At 47.1% G+C, this 22,785-nt stretch overlaps 1 protein-coding gene across 1 annotated transcript in view; it reads left to right on the top strand.

Moving 5' to 3' along the window:
• The first annotated feature begins 252 nt into the window (after positions 1 to 252).
• Positions 253 to 22,785, top strand: part of klf7a (Kruppel-like factor 7a) — a 32,527-nt gene continuing 9,994 nt past the window's right edge. Inside the window, exons 1-2 of the mRNA XM_041966404.1 lie at positions 253 to 369; positions 20,982 to 21,600. Of these exons, the coding sequence (XP_041822338.1) occupies positions 268 to 369; positions 20,982 to 21,600 (721 nt within the window). The 5' untranslated portion in view covers positions 253 to 267. The remainder of the gene's footprint in view (positions 370 to 20,981; positions 21,601 to 22,785) is intronic.

Below are 22,785 nucleotides of genomic sequence, written 5' to 3' on the forward strand. Positions count from 1 at the left end.
TCCCACCCTTTGGCTCCCCATCAGTGTCTAGTTTGGCAACGCGGATACGCATGGAGCCTCCATCACCACCAGTCTCTTTTACGCACCGAGTCCGATAATGCGCGCAGGTACAGGGACGCTAATCGCCACATTTCCAGCGGCCACACTGAGCAATTAATCTCCTCTTCCGGACTAATATGAAAGAAGTGGATGTAGAGGTCTGACACAGCCAAGAGAGGAGGCACATTTCTTGTGGATCGGTCTTGTTTTCCATCACCGAGCGTCAGCATGGATGTCTTGGCGAACCACAGTATCTTTCAGGAACTTCAGCTCGTCCACGACACCGGCTACTTCTCTGCCATGCCGTCGCTGGAGGAAAACTGGCAGCAGGTACGTGTCAACTTTGCATTCTAGCCGGCGCGCATCCTTCAATTACGGAGCTTTAGCCGCGCGGCCCCGCTCCCTGATGGGATCACATGCGCTCGAGATGCAGGCGTCAACTTTTCCCCGAAGCGTGGATGTGTGTAGTTCGGGGAGAAATGAGGGGATGAAATTCTTTATATCACTCATATGTCTGACAATTCCGAGAGATGGCAAAGTGGATAAGACGCGAACGCTCCCCGGCGCGTAATAAAGCTGTCAAATGCGATTTGGGAAGATGAAGATCTGGACCCCATAATAGGGACTGAATTGGTCGTGAATAATGCATCTGCATCCCTTTAGGTTACTGAGTTGCGAACCCCTCAAGGAGCGAAGTCTCCTCTCTTATCCATAATAGATTTCCTAACATGTCTGGCTTTGTACCATCTTTAAATGCAGTGGTGGGGGAAAAAAATGTGCTAAGGTAGTACAGGCAAGGAATAACTGTCATCCTGCATGGTCGCTCGCACGTTTCTCCACCTCCTCACACTCTTCCTCCATCCAAGTTCGGTGGATGAATGTGGAGAGATAACCACGCGGCCACATGGTGATGGATGCGAGGGGAGACGCGCCGGCACTTTGCACGGCCATGACTGCTCTTATGTTCCTGACACACAATATCACACATGTGTTTTCTGTTGGTATTAACCCAGGATTCCATACTGCGAAGTGTATCATCACGTGTGTCTGTGTGTTTGTCTCTTTTAACGCCTAAAAATGCTCCTGATATTTGCAGAAACATTGTCCCTTAACATTTTCTGGTGTGACATTGCTTCAAATCTGTACTTCTTCTCAGCCTTATCTCCTGTTTTTCTTCCACAATCTCAATTTAGTTGCACCTTTCATGCATAGAGCACCATCTTTTACTAAACAACCCCTCATTTTCTGTACCTAAGCCCAAATAAGGGCCATGCAGCCATCGGCCCACCTACATTGGCTGCTGCTGCTTGTGATGATGATGCTTTCCATGCTGCACTTGACTGACCGGGGAAGAAAAAAATCATTGCATGGAAATTTGATTCCGGTATTGTTCATGCAATAGGAGCTTCAGCCTTTTCCCACTTCTCTGCTCCATGCGTGAGGGAGGGAGGGGGAGTGACAGAGGGAGAGGGAGAGAGGGAAACCGGTGCGTGACCGCGGATCCATTCGTCGTGGCCAAGCAGCCTAATTGGCATCCTACTGTTAGCTACCGACGCATCTTTTCATAACAAGTCTCCAACTCCCTGCCTTCACTGTCACTGGATTTTAAATTGCATGGGCCTACGTGCACCATATGCAGTGCATGTCTCTCCCTGTTTCTCACCCACAGTCTGCATATCAAAATCAATACCTAATGCAAATGGAAGAGAGGGAGAGCTGCATGTGTAGGCAAAAGGCATGAGAAGGGTCTTGTCTGTGCACAATGGACATGTCGGTTTTCTTCGACTGTCTGCAGCCTGTTCTCCCCCAGACAACGTCCATTTTGGAATTAAAGAAAATCATTACGAAAAATGTAACCGTCACGTTTCAGATATCTGCTCTCATTGAGCAGCTGCACAGGGTGCATTCTGCTGTTACTTTGTATGAGAAAAATGTCATTTCTACATGTGGGATGTCTGAATTTAGAGTATAACCTGAATTCCATATGGGATAAACTGTTCTTGATAGCATCTACATCAGCAGAGATGTAAGCTGACATGCTTCATGCACCTCTTGCCACTTTTGCTACTTAACAAAATGTAGATTTTATTTCATTTTTAAAGCAAAAAGCATATGTTCTTTATCCAGATCCTGATTTATACTACGACCATAATTAAAGAAATCCCTAAAGAGTGAAAGAATGTATCATACATAGTTTGAAAACACTTTATCTTCCAATTTGCAGCTTTTACTCACAACATTTGGAGGCTTGTGTACCATTATGAATCACTGGAGTAAATATCAAAGACGTGTTTTTGGAAAACAACCCTTATTTGGGATAAGAAGATTGCATTGTGCCAGTGTGAGCACAAGGATTATGACTTGCCCCACACTTTGAAAGCCCCTCTCCCCACACAGCACAGGAATGCTCTTGGCAAAGCGAGACTTGTGTTCATTGTAGCAACATGAAGATGCCACCCGGCCCTCCTGAATACATGAATTATGAGCTGTGGCTCTCCTTAAAAGCGCTGTCTCCAGTCGCGGCCCGCGGTTTGAGCAATCCCCTCTGTATTCCGGGCACAATTTAGAATTTGAAGCTTTTATGGGGTCTGATGGTGAGATAGGAGGCCGTTGTAGTCGGCCCCTAAATGGCTCCCTGAGATGCGATGGCAAGAGTGATGACTGTGTCCCCTGTTGGTATCTGTGAGGCACGCTTCAGCCGGTTATAGGGGGATGGGGAGTAGAAAAGGAGGAAAGTGTTTTGGAGGTCTATGTTTGAGGCTGCTATTTGTTCCATTATTGTACCAAATTGTGCCAAAATGTCTCGCTTCCAAATCCCAGTACAGTCGGCTGTTCTGAGTTGGAACAAACAGCAGGGCTGAGCTGGATTTGGAACAAGCAGAGCTGGTCATAGCTCTCTCTCATTATATGTGGAACCCAGTTCCCCTCAAAGCAAAGTGTACGTGTGCTATTTTGCATCTTTACACCAACAGAAATTGCTTGTCATCTTTCTTGCCTTGTTTGGCTTCGCTGTCATACGTTAATCAGCGTGTTTGGAGATGCTGAAATGTAAAAAGACAAAACATCTGGATTGAATTTCAGGCTGACATGATAGATTTTTCAAGCGCCTTAGGCCTGCACTGATGACGTGCCCTCATCCGCAGCACTTGACCCTGATGGGTAGGACGTAACAGGACACCACAAATGGCTGTCTGTCATTGACCTCAGGACACACTCCATACCCTCCAACACATATATTATTCCTCAGGGGCTCAACACACACATAGACTGAGTGCCTGATGTCTACTCATGTGAAATGTCTGTATGTTGCCACAGTGCATTATGGGCTTCTATATGTGGACGTGGCCAGATTGCACATGGCTTCGGCGTTTCTAAATATGGAAGGAGTAGCAGGGCTCTCCAGTGCGACCTCCATATGCGAGCCCGCATGCTCAGACGCATTCACTTCTTGCTCGCGACTTGAAAACGCGTACATTTCTCAGGCAGGGGCAGCAGCAGCAGAAGCTCCATCTGGGTGGGGGTGACGAGGAGCGTGGAGGTGGAGGAAGTTGCCGAGCACGCACATTCTCCCCGCTGCAGGGTTTCGCATTTCACAGTCCGGTGGGCTCGAACCCCCCCAGGAGCGACGTACACATGCAGAAAGATAGGGAAGAGGAGGCTGCAGAGGCGTGGTGGAGGAAGAAGTAGGGGTGCAGATAAATGGAGTTATTTTGCGTTTTGGCCGAGGCCTCCGAGGGAAAAGTCGCTCCTTGCTGGACTGTTATAGCTGTGGTCAGGGCCAGAGAGCTCCATCAGTGTGGCGACCCCTCTCTCAGCCCCCCAGAGAGATCACAATGAGCATAGAAAGACTGTGGATGTCTATATGCATCCATACGCTGCCGTGTGCGTGTCTGCGTGCGTGCACGCCGCCGCGTACGTGTCTCAGTATGTTATGTAATCCTCAGTAGGCCACAGCTGCTTTCTCACACACAGCAGGCATGCTGGGAAGCGCAGCCAACTGGCCCCCTCCTTCCTGCCTCCGTCTTCCTCCATCCCCTGTTCCTCCGTTCTCTCTTTCGCCACCTCTTTTTTCCTGCTTTCCTCTTATAGAATTAGCTCAGTATGGATTTTTGATCTCTGCAGGGCTGTTGTGTAAGCTCGGGACTCGTGCATTTTCCCCACGCCGTGCGCTGCTCAGCTCTGCTGCCGTACGGCGGCTGCCAGGTAGTCACCGAGCCACTTTTCTTTGCTTTGCCGAGCGCCAGCGATGAGGGCGAGTGAGTCTAGATGCCTGAATCGTGTATTTCCTGCTGAAACACACCAGCCGGCTAAAACACACACTCCTATCTTCTCTGTGACCTTTCACTCGCTGCTGTTTGATGTAATTTTATGCAAATTAAAATTAAATCAGTGCTCAGTTCAGTATACTGTGAGCAGGAGGAGGAAGGACAAACTGGGACTTAATCTTATTTGTCTCAAAAGAGCTCCTGGTAGTGTCTTCGCTCCACGCCTGTGGCTTTATTAAAATGTCACATCAGCTGTGAGTATGAGACGCGGAATTCCTGAAATCAAGTTTGGACGCTCTCCAAAGAAATATGCTGTTAATTCCCCTTTAGTTTAACTGACATTTGGTCCCGTCTGCACAAAGCCTCTCAAAACGTGATGGAAGGTAGAAAAGTAGCGCTGCAGCATCACCCCAGACGGGACGGCAGAGTCACTCCTAATAGATTGTTTTACTCATTTAATACACCAGCAGGCGTATACAGCTGCAGCTAAATTCCAGACATCCTCAAAGTATCCCGACGAGCCCGTGCTGCCTCATGACACTCAGATATGAAATTGATTTCTTGCGGCGATGTTTTGCTCGCCTCTAACCCAACGACAGTCAGAAGATCTTGAAGATGGATGCCAAGTAGAATCTATTTGACATGGCCTGGCCCGTGACGCACCGAGGCATGAAAGGAAGCCTTTGTGCACTGCTGCACAATGCAGCATCTCTGCTGGACGCTTCTAAGTGTTTCCAGCCGCAAGGTGATTACTCAATGCGTTGATTCCAGGAAAAGATGCACGTCTGTTTACAGGGTTAGGGGGGGAAAGGGAAACAGATGCACAGGATTTTTGCGATTTAACCTTCGATTTACAGGATGCTCTCTGGAGATCGGGATGTGATTTCTATGCATGCACACGTCCTCACATGCAGGTGCACAGGTTTGTGCATGTTGTGTGATGAGATGTGCGAGCGACCCCCTGACCCAGTAACATCCATTCTGTCATAAGAGCACTTAGTGAACTCTGCCACCTCTGTCTCATCACTCAGGCAGCTGAGAGGTGATTGCCAGCGATAGGTGCCTGCTCCGGCTTTATGGGCGTTGATGAAAAGGTTGGAAGCACTGATGAACGAGAGGACGGCCGTGGAAGCATTCATTTGTCTGACGCTCTGGTGACTGGTCCGTCAGAGATAGAGGGTGAGAGGCGGAGGAGGCGGTGGAGGGGGGGAAAAGGCAGCGACGGGAGGAAGGAAGAGAGTGGTGAGAGGGAGCGCGGTGAACAAGCACATCTTTATGTATGGCTTCCGTCTGCAAAACGCTCTGCCACCCCAGGTTTGATTAACAGTGAGAAGAGGAGCCAGTCATTTTTTTCGCCTCACACCAGCACACATGGCTTGGCAATGACTTTCACATCATTTGAGGCGAAATCGGGAAGCCGTTACAGCACCTTACAGTGATCCGACATGCTTCGCTGCTGCCATCCGGCTTGGCAACCGCAGGGAGAAAAGAGAAAGGAAGAGGAGTCTCAGGCACTCGTTTTATGCTCTGGAATCACCACCGACTCTCTCTCTCTCTCTTTCTCCCTCTTGCTCTTTATCTCATGACTCTCTCTTGCTCTGTTTCTTTTTGACAAATTCTGAGAAGACGAAGTCACAGCTGCCTTGTTTGATTTGCCCTGCTCTAACCCCCATTTAAAGTCAGTCTCTCTGCAAAAAGTTGAACTCTGGAGGGTTATGCAATCAAAATTTGGCACAATGGTGAATAAAAGCTCTTTTGCAGAAAGCGTGACGCAAATAAACGGCACAAAGCTGCCGGTGGAATCGCTGCGCCAAAAGTATTTACATCTATCACGATGCAAATTTCAGACCACTCCACTGTTTTTTTTGAAAGCGTCCCTCCTCGTTTACATCTATAATGTAAATAATATCCGTAAAGGAATGAGATGTGACAATCGATACTGGTCTCATTTTTATTTTAGCTTAGCATAAAGACTGGAAGCAGGGGGAAACAGCTGGCCTGGCTCTGTCCCATGGTGAACAAATCCACCAAACAGCACCTCTAAACTGCACTTATATTTGGTTTATTTAATTTTTGCAAAAAAAAAGTGTAAAACTGGCAGTTTGTCACTTTGCAAGGGATTTTTATGAAATTGTACCTTGCGTGTGTTCAGTAATATGTTTTTGAAATGACATGTGAAATGACATAATTGCCATGAATCACTCTATGCAAGCATGTAAAGGCATCAAGCAATAGCCGGTTGCCTTGGTTACCTCCTCTATCTTCCCACTTGGCCCACAATGTGTTTAATTTTCCAGCCTGCTCACATATTTGTAAATCCACTGGCTTTAATAATGGCCACACATTCGCACTATGTCCAGGCATTTTATAGCCATCATTGGCTATGACATACCAAGCGTTGCATCCCATCTTAGTGCCTACCTGTTGCTAGGCAGCCTTGGCAAGCAGGAAGACCAGCTTTGGCCTATTTGTTTGTTTAGCTGTCAGTCTGGGAGGCTAATCCCACCCCGAGGGACTCTTAGCCATCCAGAAACCAGAGATCCAGCCATGTGGACCATCTCTCTCCAAAGACTGAGCGAGAGGGAAAGGGGGAGAAAGAGATGGACGGCGGAGAGAGACAAGGGCAATTTGCCCTGAGTAAACACCGCTGCTTGTTGTTGTCATCTGAAGCCAGTCATCAATCACGGCACTAAGCTCTTGGTGGTGACAGCCGCAAGGACGCGCTGCGCTCTGGATAGTTGATAAAGCAGCACAGTCATTGGCGAAGATCACAGCTGCGTCTCCAATGCAGGCCTTGTTGACTTTTTAGCAGAGCGTGCTTTTGTAAGTCTTTTAAAAGGTTGTTATCTTGGCTTGCGATCCATTCAGGGTGTCACAGAGTTCAGTAAAGACGGAACAATGCCAGTTATCAGCTTTGAGAAGGGGCGTGTTCTTGACTCCTCGCTGTATTATGTAAGCGGCGAGCGAGCTTGTGTGCCTTCTGTGGAGTCACATGTGTGTGCGCTTTGCATGCCGGCCTCCGCGCTCAGCTGTGGTCGTCCGACATGCAAAGCCAGTGGTGTTTTTCCACCTGCTATGGCTCGCTGCTCCAAAGCTGTCCGCCTGGTTGGCCAGTGTGTCAGGACCTTTTACCTCCTTTGGTATCTCCCTCCCATCCATCCATCCATCCATCCATCTCTTCCTCATCCTGCTTTTTCTTTTTTTAATCTGTTTGCATCATTACACTGCCATTGTTTTGCATTCTTTCCTCTTTTAATTTATTTCCATGCTGGTTGATATAATGTCCTGTTGCACCTGATGGAAAGGGTAAGTTTTTTAGTGACTCAATTGGTTTGTGGTAATTTCATGAAGCATTTTTTTTTTTTAGCAATTTGCACAGTCTAAGCACAAAATGAACAAAAACATATTAAATTAAGTTTTATGGTATACAAACTAGATTTTCAATCAGGACAAGGCACCAAAATAAGCAGGCGCCACCCTGGTTCGTACTTCACTTCAATTGTGCAAATTCTTGGATGAAATTTGCAATTAATAAAATTCTCCCAAATCGATAAATATGAGGTTTTGGGGCCCCTTGGAGGTCTGTGGCGCAGTTGCCCTCTTTGCCCATTGGGTGATCCAGCTGTGGATACAGTGAACTGGATAGATGTACTTGGTCCTGTTTTACAAGCTAGAGCAAATTGCTTTTTCTTTTGATACAAAACATGCATTTACTACTTCCTCAGGAGTACCATGACATCAAACATTTTCTCAATCTCACAATAAATGTATTTGAAACCAGGGGAGAGGACTCAGATGGGCAGTCAGAAACAGATAAAGGATGTTCTCCATTGTCAGCAGCTGATGCTAAATTCACTGGAAGATTAAACTGGGTCCCAGATTACCCTAAAGACAGGGGTATCTCCAGCCAACTGGGTACGTCATGTAGTTTCAGTCATCCCAAGCCCCTGCGGGGCTAAGTTGTCTGAATAAGATACGACTTGTATCCTCAAAAGCAGCCAGATTCAGCTTGAATTGGGATTAGCCTGTATGTCAAAGCCTGAAAGCGCAATTTTTCACGAGGAAAAAATATTATTTTGACACGCAGCCTTGAAAAAAATGGGCTGTGTGAGTGTCAACGCAGACAGACAGAGGGGGTGAGAAGATTTTGCACCCTGTTTAACTCCTCGAACGGCCTGGGAAGTGCCCTTCTGTGATTTAATGAGACCTGTGGGAAGAGCCATTCATCAGCGTGACAGCGTACCTCTGTTTCCCATTGTTCTGCTCTGGTATGTGAGGACAGCAGTGTGTGTTTTAGCCTTAATGATGGGCTGGCAACCCTTTGATTAGATGAATTTCCTGGTGCTAATTAAGATTTGGGCTGCCAAAAGACATCTGTGTTTCTGCCTTCCTCCCTCTCCCTTGCCCTGTATGTACAGTACTCGCATGTCAGTGTGTATGAGCAGCTTTGCAGCGGTGGTGGATTTGATGTTCTAAACTGGGAGCTTTGGTGGTATCTTGTGGGCTGACATGAGCGCAGGGCCTTGGGCAAAGACAATGGGCCATTTCAAACAGCTCTGGATGCAGTTCCTGCAAAAAGATGGTCAGCTGTGCATAAAATCTGCAAGCAAAGTACAAATATTTTATCTTATTTCCCATATAAATCAACTTCTGGCAGGTTGTTCCATTAAAATCAAGAAAATGCAAACTTTGTTTTTGGGGAATACCTGGAAAAAGTTGATTTGCATTAGAAATAAGTTGAAATATTGAACTAAAATCAAGACTTTAAAGACACATTTTTGCATTGATGCAGAAATGCATCTCATTATATTTTTGGCATGTGTGCCATCACTCTTCAAACCCAGCCAACTGTAATTTTATCTACTATAACTGTTCACAGTAAGAGCATCTCCATCTATTTCTCTCTTCACACTAATAAATTCTATTATTCAAAAATCAAGAAAAAACAAAGTATTCATGTGGGGATCTGTGATACACATCTTAGCAAACACCAGTTTGTGATTTAAAAACATTCAAGAACCCCTGATGTGGATGTTTTTCCCGTCTTTTAACTAAACTGATGGTGTCACATAAATGTTTCACTCCCCAATTCCCCTTTGCGTACTTTCAGGGAAGAGAATTTCGATAACTTATGCTTACAAGAACGAAGGCATCCCCGTCCTCCCCCTCAACACTCCCCTCCTCAAAGCGCTCCCCGCTCGCCTCTGCGTGGCGAGACGGCACATATGTCCTGCTCTCCAGTTTACTGCGATGTGTTATTCAGTCTTTTGCCCCAGACATTATTTCATTGTAAAATGATGCCAATTAGTTAAGCCAGTCGCCGGTGGCTGTGGTCTGGCTCCTCGTCGTTCCGGCGGGGAAAGTTATTTGGGTCGGCAGCTATTTTCAGCCTGTGATGTTGCCAGGAATACTTTAGGGAGCAGCCACTGTTTTATAAGAGAGCACATCAATAATTTTCATTGGTGTATGTGTGTATGAGCGAGAAAGAGAGAGAGACGCGGCGAGTTTATTGGGTTTATGTGTGTGTGTTTGTAACTGTGTGTGCATCTAGAGGAAAAGTGTCCGTTTTCTTTTGAATATTCAGCAGAGCAGGTGGTGTGTGTACTGTGTGTGTGTGTGTGTGTGTGTGTGTCCTCGTGCACACAAACACATGCACTTGTTCTTACATTGCATGTTTCACTGTAACAGCCATGAACTCCCATTAATTTAAGGCACATTAATTTGCCGGGCTTTAAACTCTAACCCCAAATCTTAATGCAGCTCTTATTCAGGGCTTCGACCTGTTAGCCCTGCAATCACCCGCGCTTCCAAACCGAACGCTCGACTTGTCGGACAACACGCCAGCGCGCACGGAGCTAAAAGCCAAAGTCAATGAGTTCCTAACACCTTTCTCAGCGCGTCTAACCGCTCTCTACCCCTCTCCGCTGAGCAGCCGCACATTGTCAGGATGAAATTGGGGTGAAAAGTCCTCGCACTCCGCTTACGCTCCCCGCTGAAAAGCCAGCCGCTCGGCACAGAGGGGTGAGCAGGTTCATCCTGCCGTGCCGCCTCCGCCCATCCCCGTCCAACCTAAACTCACACATGCTCTCTTTCTCTCTCCCTACCCTATCTCTTGGAGGAGAGCCCACAGCGGTAGCGTTGGCGAAGAGACGTCTTTCAATATTTTAAGCAGCTTGGGCTAATCTTTGTCGCTCAGGTTTGTTTTGAAAGCATTGCCGTGGGAATAAAGACGGAACGACAGCGCCCCACCTCCCGTTTGCACGCTCTCGGATGCACACGAAGTCACCGGGATGCGCACACTCTTGCGTAACTGCGCGGACTCCCCGCAAACACACGCTCCCAGCACGTCTGCGACCCTGAGCTAATCCGCCTTGGCCTTGCGAGACTGTGCCACTGACCTGCTTTTGCTGCTTGTTTTCTCGGCGCTTGCTCGCGACACGCGCCCGCACCCCGCCTTTGGCTCTCAGCTAACCCTGAGGTCTGGTGTCATAATGACTGACAAAGCCTGAAACAGTGGCTCTAGCAAGACAAGTTGAGTGTTACACAACATCTGCACAGCAAAAGCAGGGGGAACACAGGCAGGACGAGCGGCTGAAAACAGAGGTGGCTTCTTATTCTGCTGCTGAGAAGCATGGAAGAATGAACCATTTTGGCTCTTATCGGTGTGGGCATGGCGCCACAGTTGCACTTCACAGTTTGTGGACGTGATTGGGGTACCGAGCGGCCCTTTCAGGCTGGCACTGTGCGAGGAGGAAGCAGAGTTTTTCCGCTTCGCTGTTCCCTTTATCTCTCCCCTCTGTTATTTTCAGCCCTCCTCCCCTCTCTCCCTCTCTCTCTTTCGCTGCTCGCCGCTCTTTTGTTTCTCCGTGCCTTTTTCCAGCCAAGGCCCCATTCTCTTGCCCCGTCATTGTGTGCGGTAATGAAGATTAGCCAGCCTGCCGCACACAATGGGGTCCCCGCATCCGGAGCGCAGACTCCCCAAATCCTGCTGCAAGCTGCTAACCCCGGTGTAAGACCACTGTTGCCACCGACCCCCTCCATCCACGCACCCACGCACGTATGCATGTGCCGGCTCACCCACACACACACTCGTGCACACAGAAACGAGTCCAACATGCACTCTGCACTCTGCCGTGTTGAAAGCAAATGGCTGAAATGTCTCCTGATTAGATTAGGATGGTTTTGACAGCTGAGAGGGAGAGCTTGGCGACACATACGCCGATAAACAGCAGCTCACCCAAATCCAGTTAAAGAGAGACAGAGTTCCCCTCCCCAGCGAGTGCAACACAGCTCCAGTCCTTAGGATTAACCCCCCCTCCTCCTCTCTCCTCCTCACCCCATCCTTCATGCCCCTGCCATTCTCCTCTTCTCTCCAGTCTCATCCTCCTCTCCATCATTCATCTTCCTCAGTCTCAAGATGCTTCTTCTCCTCTTCTCCCCTCTCTATCCTATTTCACCCTCACCTCTCCTATCCTCGGCTTAATACCAGAACAAAGACGTTTTCCACACTTTGTCACAAGCTATTTAGATGGAGCCGAAGAGGTCTTTATATGCAGTACACTTGTTGTATCCCGAGCTTAAGACCTCCTAATAACGTCTGTATCACTCTCAAGGTCGGCAGATCTTCGCGAGTTCAATCTGTTTCCTTGTTGAGCTACTTTCAGCATTTAGAGGATACATGCGTAGCTTTGTCTGTGTGGAAAGATGGATTATCCAAATACGACAGCAGCTTTTTGTTGTCAGACTAAAACACTGGTGCAAATGTGCACACTGTATATTTTGGGAGGAAAAGTCGTGGTTCCACATTTTTGGGAAATGCATTTGAGATCACAACCACTGCCAGAGCTGTGGTCAAGAGATGCTCGTTTGGCTTAGCACAAAGACGTCCAAAGGTGTCAAAATCGGCCTACCAGCACCTCCCAAGCTCACTAAACAACGCGTTATGTCCTGTTTGTTTAGTCTGTAGTTGTGGTTTAATCGGAGGAAATGTTGGACTAATTCCTGGCCAGGAGCAATGACTTCCTGCAGTCTGTGCTGGTCTCCTGGAAATCTCACATTGAGAAGTCATCAAGAAAGCGAATATTTCCCAAAATTTCTGTTCTGATCCTTTAAACCTTTAAATTAAACTTGTGCAGTTTAGATCCATCTTGTCAAACATGCAGGACTGCAACAAACATCATCATTTATTTCTGTTTGGATACATTTAGGAAATAAATGCTGCCCCCAAAATGCAGCATATCCACTCATTTTGCTAGCAAGAACCAGTGAATTTGTCATTTTTTTTGACAATTGATTGTTTAAAATAAATGCATAGTTCCATTTTTTGAGCACTTTAAGGACTGCTCATCCATGTTCACAATACGAATGCACAGCTACTAAGTGCACCTTGTGGTAATTTTGTTTTTATCACTAATATAAAGTGCAGGAGTTCTTCAATCTGCATCCGTATTGTGCTATGGGAGGGTGGAGGGGAGGTCTCGAGTGTCTGGGATGATGTGGATGTTTGCTTTCTGTTGTGTCTGCTCGGAGAAAGCAGTGGGAAATGTCTTTCTGCTCCATTAAGCAGAGGTCACCAGTTTTTTTCTGTGCTTTGAGTGCTCCATCATTGTTGCTTTCCCGCTAGATGAAAGGTGCTTTGAAGATTCCCTGTCACACACAAACACACATCCACATGTCGCGTAAACCTCCGGTAACCAAGGGCTCAGTGAGACGTCTTGCCTCAAAATGAACAAACTGAACCGAGCCTCACTCTGGTTCTTCAAAAGATTCAATTCCCATCTCTGAGAACAATGTGCTTTAGACCGCACGTTGAATTAAAATGACAGCTTAAGTGGCTAAAATGTAAATCTAAGCATTAAGTCCAGCAAAACAAAATTGAATTTGCTGCCTGAATACTGTCTCAAGTGCCCAAATGTCTATTAGCGCACCCATCCAAACAAAAACCTGACTGTGTGTAAAGGAGGTGTCAGGTTTACAACCAAGTGTGCATTATTCCCTCAAACTCCGTCAGCAAATCGTGATTTAACAACTGGCAGTGTCTGTTATCAGCTGCGAGCCCGCGCTGTGTAAAAGGTGCTGCGTTGCCAGGCTTTGACGGAGGGTTTGACGGCGGCCCTGATTATTACTGTGAGGCTAATGTCGTCTGATAAGGCCGTGTGTGTAATTAAGCTGTTTCCGCGGTGTGTTATCTGTAGCTCGGTGAGGCTCGGCTGCCTGGAGAGATGGAGCTGTTAGTCAGTGAGGAGGAGGGCTCCTGTCTCCTGTCTGTGGCTTTCCAGGCTTCGCGTCTTTCCCTCTCTTTCTTTTCCTCCTCCAAGCTGCAATGTTTCTGTTTTTTGCTTCTGCATCTGCATGTGGGAAGACGCTGTGGCTTCACCTTTCACCTCTTACACTCTCTTCAAACTTTACCTCATCTGAAATGTAATTCTTTGCTTGTATGAAGGCCCGTTTCTTCATCTTTCACCTGTCTGTCTCTTCCTTCTGCTCTCTGGGAAGGCAGATAAATTAGCTTCGTCTCTGCCCTCTGGCTCTTTCTCTTTGTGTCTCTGCTCCCTCCGTCTCTCCTTTGCTTCGTTGCTCCGGAGCCCCGTCGGGGCCATCAGGAGCTCGAAGATCCCTCCTGGCCAAACACCGCACCCCTTGCCGCTCTCTCCGTTGAGAGTAAAAGGGTGTAGCAAGGGCGCTCTGCTATTCAGATCAACATTGAGGAAAATGAGGCGTTATCTCCCCGCCCTTCCCCTCCTCCCGGCCCCTTAGGCAGGTTCCCCGCTCAACTGGGATGCGCCGATGACGCCATGCTGCTCTCCAAGGAGTCTGAAATCTGGGGGCTGGAGCTCTTAGTGAGTGTACGGGAAGGAGCAAAAACCCTGAAGGGCAGCTTAGGCGGGAGGGAGCGCTTTTGGGAGATCTTGCATATGTGTGTATGGGTAGGAGGGTGCTGTGTAAGTATTGCTCACTGAAGCTATAGATTACCATCTCTGTCAGCTGCGATGGCCACCGCTGATGAGCTCCTGCGCGGTATCATTTCGTATCGATTAGGCACTGCGACGCAAACACACAAAGGCTTTTGGCGAGATGGCCGGTGCCTAGGGCTACTGGTCATTTAGCTGTCAACTCAAAGTGATGGCTTGGCCCGGCTCACCAGATCAATGGGAGGCACAGGCCCTATGACACGCGACGGCAGGATCAGACACGCTCACATATACACTTACACGCTGCTCTCTGAATAAAGTGCCTGCCTAAACTTTTCCTTCAATAGAAGTGACAGGCGTGTTGCTGAATTACAAATAGCAATAACAAAGATGGCTGTAAACAGAGTCGGTAAAGCACAAGAATGAGTTATAAAAATGAAATAAAAGGAATAAGAAAATAAGGACCCAGGCCCGGCGCCAGGATGAAGTGACTCAGGGGGCTCTTAGAAAATTGCGAGGGCTTTTTTTTTTTTTTTTTTTTTTTGTAGAATAAAACTCATTGATTTAACCATGCAATAAGCAAAGAAAGGCTAAATAACAATAACAATAATACTGTTTCAAAATCTGTACATACAACAAACAGCACTGTCCATGGTCCTGAAACAACAGTGAAGAGAAGCTGACATGTTTGCTAATTTTCTATAGATACTAAAGCTGAAACAGAGGGAGCAAAAATTACTACTTTTTTCCTTTTGATTCTCCTCTTGATGTGACAGCTGATGTGAGCGATGTGCAGCCTTACCTGTAGGGAAACACTGTGATTAATTTCTCAGAGGGATTTTAATAAGAGCTGGTCTCGCAGTGGTATTGCATTCACACCCTGTGAGTCAAACAAAGGCCGTCTTATTTCCTGTGACCAATGACAGTGCACGATTTGAATAAAAGCATGCAACAAGCAATAAACAGGCTGTCAGTTAAACGTGAAATAACAAAAGGAGAGAAGCAAAGCTGTGGAGAAGCTGGCGTTAACTCATCCATGACTTGAATGTTACTCACTTTTAAAATGAGTAATCAAACCCCTGCTAGATTTAAAAGTGGCCCAACCAAGTAATCAAAATGTCATGTTGGTGCTGAAAAGGAATCTTTTTCCAATTTGAGGAAGATGATGATGACAATCAAAAGCGCATTCTGTGCAAATGTTGTTTTGCTGTGGTGAACGCATCAGAAGTCGACGCCACAATACACGTATGCAGCCACCCAAACCAACACAGCAAAAATGCATTGTGAGGAAGCTACGTGTATCTGAAGAAAGCCTGAGAACAAAACTGCTGTTACACCAATAGTTTGACATTTTGAAAATGCAGTTATCCACTTATTGTAAGGGGCAATCATGCAGAGTCCTGGTTGTTCTGGTGACACCTGTGCTTACTGGTGGTGACAGCAAATGAGGTTTAATGCTGAAGATCACATCATTCTGGAGGCAGCAAAACAAACTATTAATAAAATGTATTAATAAGGAAGTCAGGCAATTATTGGCCTTTTGCATCATTCTGAGAGCAGTCATGATCGGATTTATGCTGCAGACAGCATGAATCTGCAGACAGCATGGGTCAGCAGACAGCATGAGTCTGCAGACAGCAGAGCACAGTGCAGCTGAAGTTTTTTCCCTCGCTGAGAAGTTGGAGGTGTGCAGCCTGTCCCCTGCAGCTCTTCATCTAACAGCTCACTGTGGCTGCTCCGCCTTGTTCTTTGACTCCCTGCAATATTTCAAACTCATCTGCTGTCAAGAAATGCAAAATAAATGACTGTTGTCTTGTTTTGTATTTGCACGATTTTGCTTAACAAAAATTAAACTCACATTTTATCAGTTAAATGCTTTTAATGTGCAGCAAATGCTTTGTATTAACAATAACCTTACACAGCATTTTTTCTGGGATTGTCAGGTTCATAAAACTGCAAATATATAAATATTACAATATTTTAATGTATTTTAAATGAAAATGAAAATCTTTGAGATTCTAACTCAAATCAATACCGCTGTAGTGTCTGCACTGTAAATATGAAGCTGGAGCCAGCAGCTGGTTATCTTAGCTCCACTGGAAACAGGGGGAGCCAGCTAGCATGACTCTGTCCAAAGGTAAGGACTCCAGCAAGCTACTGGTCCCAGCCAAGAAACAGTCTGGCAAATAACTCTGGGCAAGTTGATGTTTTCACAGTTTGGGTTTGTGCAGATTAAACTAACAAGATGTAATGTGTTGATTAGTGAGCTTTGGAGGTGCAATCTCGCTCTTTCCACTTGTTTCCAGTCTTTATGCTAAGCCTCTTGAACCATCTACACGCTCTTGCCACATATTTACCATATAGACCATACTTTCTCATCAAAGCAAATTAAAACAAATATTGCTTTCATGAATCTCCTTACAATTACTTACAAAAGACATTTCTGTTATATTTCTTTTCACCTGGCATTTTGTGACTAGTTACACAAACTAATAAAAACATTCTTTTATTTTATAGAATTATGTGTCTAACAATATAGATCAACAACCAAGATCTAAATTCTGAGCAAAATATATATATATGTAATATAACTATAATCCTGAATGGAGCAACCCTGCAAGGAAGGTGCTGCAGGGAATCATTGGTCATGTTTTAAAAGATGTGACAGCACCCCTCCGCCATCCTCAGTGCATTTAACAATAGTGCTGCATCGCCCCCTCCAGCTCAGGGCCCCCCGTATAGTCGTGCCCTTTTCAACCCTGCTAGCATCGGCTCTGAATATTATTCATAGCACCTTGTCTCTATCACGGCATCTGTAAAAACTAAACACGGTTATCCTAAAATTAATGAGGCGTATCCGCCCCATTACATTTATCTGTTTAGTGGTGTTTTGGGCCTTCCTTCAGGGCATTATGCATGCTCTTCTGTTCATATTTATAACCCAGGCTTTTTATTAGCGGCCTAGCGGGGTGCTAACAGTTGGGAGGCAGCCTGCACTTTGATGGTGATGGCAGGCGGCTTGGCGCTGGCCAAATGTGACGGGGAGAGAGGATCAGCTGCCAGGCCAAGGGCCCCATGGAAGGGGTGGCGAGGGCGAGGCAGTGAGGAGAAGTGATGACTTGGAGGAGGAGGAGAGAAAAAGACTTTTGTTAAACTTCAGGGAAATCAGGGAATGAAAAGTAGAAGTTAGTGAATTAAGACTGGTTCACAGCTCTCGGCCTGCTGGACTTCGTGGTCACCAAATTTCTGGTGCGATTCAAGTGATCTGACCAAAGCTAAAATGTTAAATGTGAAATGTTATCCCTGTTTGACACTTCTGTGGCTGTGTTTTTATGTTCAGGTGTGTTTTTGCATCACTTCTTCCCCTTGTTGTAGAGCTTCTATTTTTATTATCCAGTACTTTCCTTTTCCCAAAAAGCATGTATTTTTAAACATTCTTGAAGGCTGACAGTGACCCGAACTCTGCAGTTGCGTGTTGCTGTGCTCAACACATCCGAAACAAATGCAAATTACTTACTGAAGACAAACACTTGCTGGTTCCAGCTTCTCAAAAAGTGAGGGAGACACTACGTAACCTGTGATGAGCAGAAAACACTTCTTGACTGACCTTGATCAGCCTTTTTCATGGAAGACACGTGGGAACAGCGCAGGTGTAAGCAGCATTCAGCTGCCTCTGTTTCTTTGTGACAGATTAATGGGACACTTGAATAGAACATGTTAATGTTGTTAGCAACACCTGCACTCCTCTTTCTCCGACGAGTCGGAACGTCTGCTGCAAAAAAAGGCTTATTGAGTGATCACTTTGCCTCCGCGCTGAGCTCTGTCCCCCGTCCCTCGTTAGAAATGTAGCTGTAGTGGACACAGAAAAGTAAAATGCTTCAGCAGAGCGCTCCTGAAGTTGGTGATGACTTCGCTTGTTGAGCATATGGAAGCGTGAATCTGGGTCGAACGACCGTCCCAGGTCAGCGCGCCACCCTGCGCCACCAAAGTAATTTTCTCCATTTTTCGAGGTGGAGGTGGGGCTGCTGGAGCTGCTTTTGGATTGTCTCAGCTTATCCTGGCTTGCACGAAGGAATCATCCCGAAAGCCTTTCAGGAAACGGACCCAGGCTTTATGCAGAGCCAGTTGATGTTGGCTCTCCAGATCGGCGTTTGTCCAAATAGAGCTGAAGCGGGCCATGAGCTCTCTTTTATCTTGGCTACAGTGCGATGCTTTTGGCTCATGCATCCTTGCCTGTACCCACACACACACACACACACACACACAGACGCACACAGACGCAAAGTTGCACATTCACTTTCAGCCACGAGATCAGCAAGTAGACGCGTTTCTGCATGTGCATAGGTGTTCACACAAACGCACATACAAGAGCTGCATAATTACACACAGCGCAGCATAATTATGCGGCTCACACACACGTGCACTTGCAAAATCGTGTGCGCACACGGGGAAACTAGCATAATTACATGCAGCCACATACAGTACATACACACACAGGGACCGCTGATCAACTGCATGACCTTCTCTCTTACAATGTTAATGTCACCACCTGGGGGAGGAGGGTGGTGGCAGGGAGCGAGGATGGGGGGTGGGGGGATCTTGGAGTGATGGAAGAAAAGAAAGAGGAAGACGGATGGAGAGAAAGAGCGGCGCAATAAGCCTGTCGTACCTACAGCCCCCTCACCTGCACCCTCTTTCATCCGTCTTACCTTGTCAAACATCCCATGTTCTGTGTGCACACACATGTGCAGTACAGAACGCACATATATGCACACACTCCACCTTCCTTCGCGTGTCGTAACCTAACATTTGCCGTGCGTGAGCCCTGTTTGTGTGTGAGGCCTGTGGCTCGCCCGCTGACAGGATCCTGTTATGCCAAATGTCACACTTCCAAAAAGGATTCACCCCCACGGAGAAAATGAAGTCAACACCGTCCTTCGCTCTTTCTCCCTCTCCCCTCTTGCCTCCTTTACCTTGTCCCTCCATCACTCTCCTCCTCCGTCTTCTCCACCTTCCACTCAGTGCCCCCTCGCACTTATCCGTTTCTATCCTCTTTTCCGCTCCCTTGAACTATCTCTACCTCACACACACACACACACACACACACACACACACACACACACACACACACACACACGCTCACCTTGGTTTGCAGGCCTAAGCGTTTTGCTGAACAAAGTCCCCTTTGACTGGCTGGTTTTAGTGGATAATTAGTCCTCACCTTGGGAGAGGAGGAGACGACAGTGAGGAGAAAGGGAGAAAAAAGGGGAGAGAAAATGGTGATTTTGGGGAATCGATAGGGGCTGAGGCAGAAAGAGAAGGGTAATGGCGAAAATAAGTGTGAAAGAGAGCTGCGTGGGGCCAGGTGGAGGGATTGAACGATAGCGCCGGCCGTGTTGAGAGCACGTACCTCTCAGGCAGACACATGCTATTCCCTTCATCATGTCTCGCCGCCTTCAATATGTAATTGTGCTCGGAAAGAAAGAATAAAGGGGAAAAAATCCTCTTCTTGTTTAATTCACGATTCACTGGCCGCAGCCATCAAGGAAACAGCAGAGACCTCTCACACACTGCATGAAAGACGTTATTTTTCAAAGCCGTCGCAGGAAAAAATAAAAACATGTAGGCGTGCAGTGCAGGGAGGAAGCACGCCGCGTTATCTTCACTTCTCGCTGTAGATGTGGTCTCGAGCAGCTTTTTAATTTGATGTCAGTATGCAAATAGCGCAGACAGTCAAAAGACAACTCCAAATCCCTTTCTGTTCCTGGAAGAAGACAACTTACAGGGGAGATCACACTCCCCTAGCAACAGACACCACCCTCCAAAAAAGAAGAAAAGAAAAAAAAGTGCGGTTTTATTTTTAGAAGGTGCAAACAAGGAAAGGGGCGGGGGTTGAAAGATTGTAAATGTCTCTGATGTGTTCAGTCTGTACAACCTTATTCCTGATAATGGAACTAGCTGCTCTGTCTGTCAGTGCCTATTTACACACAAATGAAGTGGCGAGCTGCACCCACCCAGCAGAGCCGCTCGCCTCCATCTCGGCTGTCAAAACAGGTTAGTGGCTACAAGCGAAACACAACGATCCCTGGGATCAAACTGGCGCCGTCCATTCAAACATAATAGCTTCATCCTTGGACATGGAGCATCTCTCTCCCTTGCTTGCTCCTCCTCTTAGAACCTTGCCGGCTTGTTGTAAAGTAATAGACTTCTCAGGATGCCAGTTCACACAAATCGGGGATGCAGCCTTTTATTTGCCCTCCACAGGGAGAGGTGTTTGGAGTAATAGGGATGAAGCAGACCATAACTACAGCTGAATAAATCTTCCTATCTTGGCTCAGTGGAAGCCGGTGCGCACATGGCTTGTCAAAGCTCTATAAAATGTTGTTTGATAGTTCCGTACAGTTTAGGACTTCTCCTCCTGCGATGCACTCGCCTCGCTTTTGTTCGGCGCTACAGCGGTTGCAATCAATCAGTGTGTAATCAGCCGTCTTGCCGGAGCTGCCAGGTAATCCTGGCTGTCTTGGTGGCTATCTGTGCGTGTGCGCATGTGACAGCTGGCAGAGCTGCTGAGTTGCCTGTCTGGGTGAGTGGATGGCACCATGCAGATTTTCTCTCCACAGCGTGTAAAGGCTGATCCGATACCTGTTGAAATTGTCGAGTGGGATTTGAGAGCGAGGGTGGGCATTTTCAGCGCAGATGCCCAAACCCGCGAACTGATCTGAATTTAGTCTAAATTGAGTCTTTTCTCCCACTTTCTCTCTTGTAGACCTGCCTAGAATTGGAGCGTTATTTGCAGACGGAGCCCAAGCGTCTCTCGGAGCTCTTCGATCAAGACCTGGATGGCCTCCTAACCCCGGCCTACCTGAAGGAGGACGGCGAGGAGGAGCTGACGGACGCCCTGCTGCCCAGCCTTCCTGAGCCGCCGAGCCCACCTCCAGTGGTCCTCTGCCCAACACGGAAGAATTTTCCCTCCACGGGTGCAATGAAAAGAGACCTCAAACCCAAGGGCCAGGGGCTTGAAAATGTGGAAGGGATGGAAGGGGTCCACCAGGCCCAGCTGAGCGCCGTCACCTCTCTGACGCCCCCGTCTTCACCAGAACTGGGCCGGCACCTTGTCAAACCCAACCAGACACTGACGGCCTCAGCCGATGGGACGCTTACCCTGAAGCTGGTGGCCAGGAAGGTGGGGCTTAGCGCGGCTCGGCTGGTGGCGGCGCACGCACTGCCCATGCGGATGAAAGATGAAGAGGAGGGGGCGGCGTGTGTGATCGGGGTGGGGGAGCTACCGGAGAACAAGAAGAGGATCCACCGTTGTCAGTTCAACGGCTGCAGGAAGGTGTACACCAAGAGCTCCCACCTAAAGGCCCATCAGAGGACACACACAGGTGAGAATGAATCATAAGCTTGTGGAAAGAGTTTTTTTATAGCAGTAATTGTGCTATTAGTAGCACTAGCGAAAGAAGAAGCAGTATAGTAGCAGCACTTTGTTAGCGGTGGAATATTGTTCAGCTATTTTGGGTTTGCAAGCACAATAAGAGCTTGCACAACCTTTTCTGCAGCCGTCATTTAGCTTCAGGATTGGTTCAGTGTAATTGTTTGGAATTGCCCACACAGCTCACATTAATATGCATTTATTTGTCTAAATGTGCATGCTTGGATATGGATACAGGAAAACAAGATGACATAATCTGTATGTAATTTGTGAATATGAGCATATTTGTTGCTGCACTTTTCACATATAATGTCAGGAAGTGACATTTCCAGCAAGGCAGCTCTGAGGACGCCTCTCTAACCAGAGGTAGCCACTCGGTCCACCTGCTGGTAATGAGACTGATTGACGCTCATTGTTGGTGACAGTTTAAAAAGACTCAATCCTGCAGCTAAATGACTGCTGCACACTGAAGCAGACGTAGCCCGAGTGTGGAGCTCCCTTTCTGCCTTCGGATGAACGCTGTTTTTTTTTTTTTTCTTTCCTCAATCAGTGTTGTTTCCTTGAAGTCTCAGCCTCTCAATCAGACGTGCATACATTATGAGACAATTTGCTTCTGGATAATTCTTTAGGTCTACGAGGGGAGAGAAGTGAACATTTTTCATAAGCATTTTCTCCAAGGGACATAACATGTGGGCTGTTCTCAATGTAGAATGGTATCAGCATTTTCATCTATGCTCCACGTGAGATCCAGTTGAGGAAAATCCACCTGCTTGGAACAAAATGCATCCATAAGCATGGACCAGGCTTAAAGGTCCTAGTCCTCTTGGTACCACATGGAAATACAACCATGCAAAATAAAATAGTGATTATTAAAAGAAAAAAACACAACTGTGATCCCGCTCTTTCCGCCTAAACACTCCTCTGAGCCAAACCAGAGCAGGTCCTCCTTGTCAAGGTTCTTCTCAAGAAGGAAGGGGGGAGGGTTCCGGAGCTATAACTCTCCCACTCTTCCATCTCAATCCCAAACCACTCAGACCCCTGTCGGGGAGCTGTCCTCCGTCTGAGTAACTGCACAGTGATGGATGGATTGACCTGGATAGGCCGCCATTTCCCCGGTTTATTTCGGGCCCTCCCGTCC

This window comes from Chelmon rostratus, chromosome 24, assembly GCF_017976325.1.
Source record: "Chelmon rostratus isolate fCheRos1 chromosome 24, fCheRos1.pri, whole genome shotgun sequence".
Lineage (NCBI taxonomy): Eukaryota > Metazoa > Chordata > Actinopteri > Chaetodontiformes > Chaetodontidae > Chelmon > Chelmon rostratus.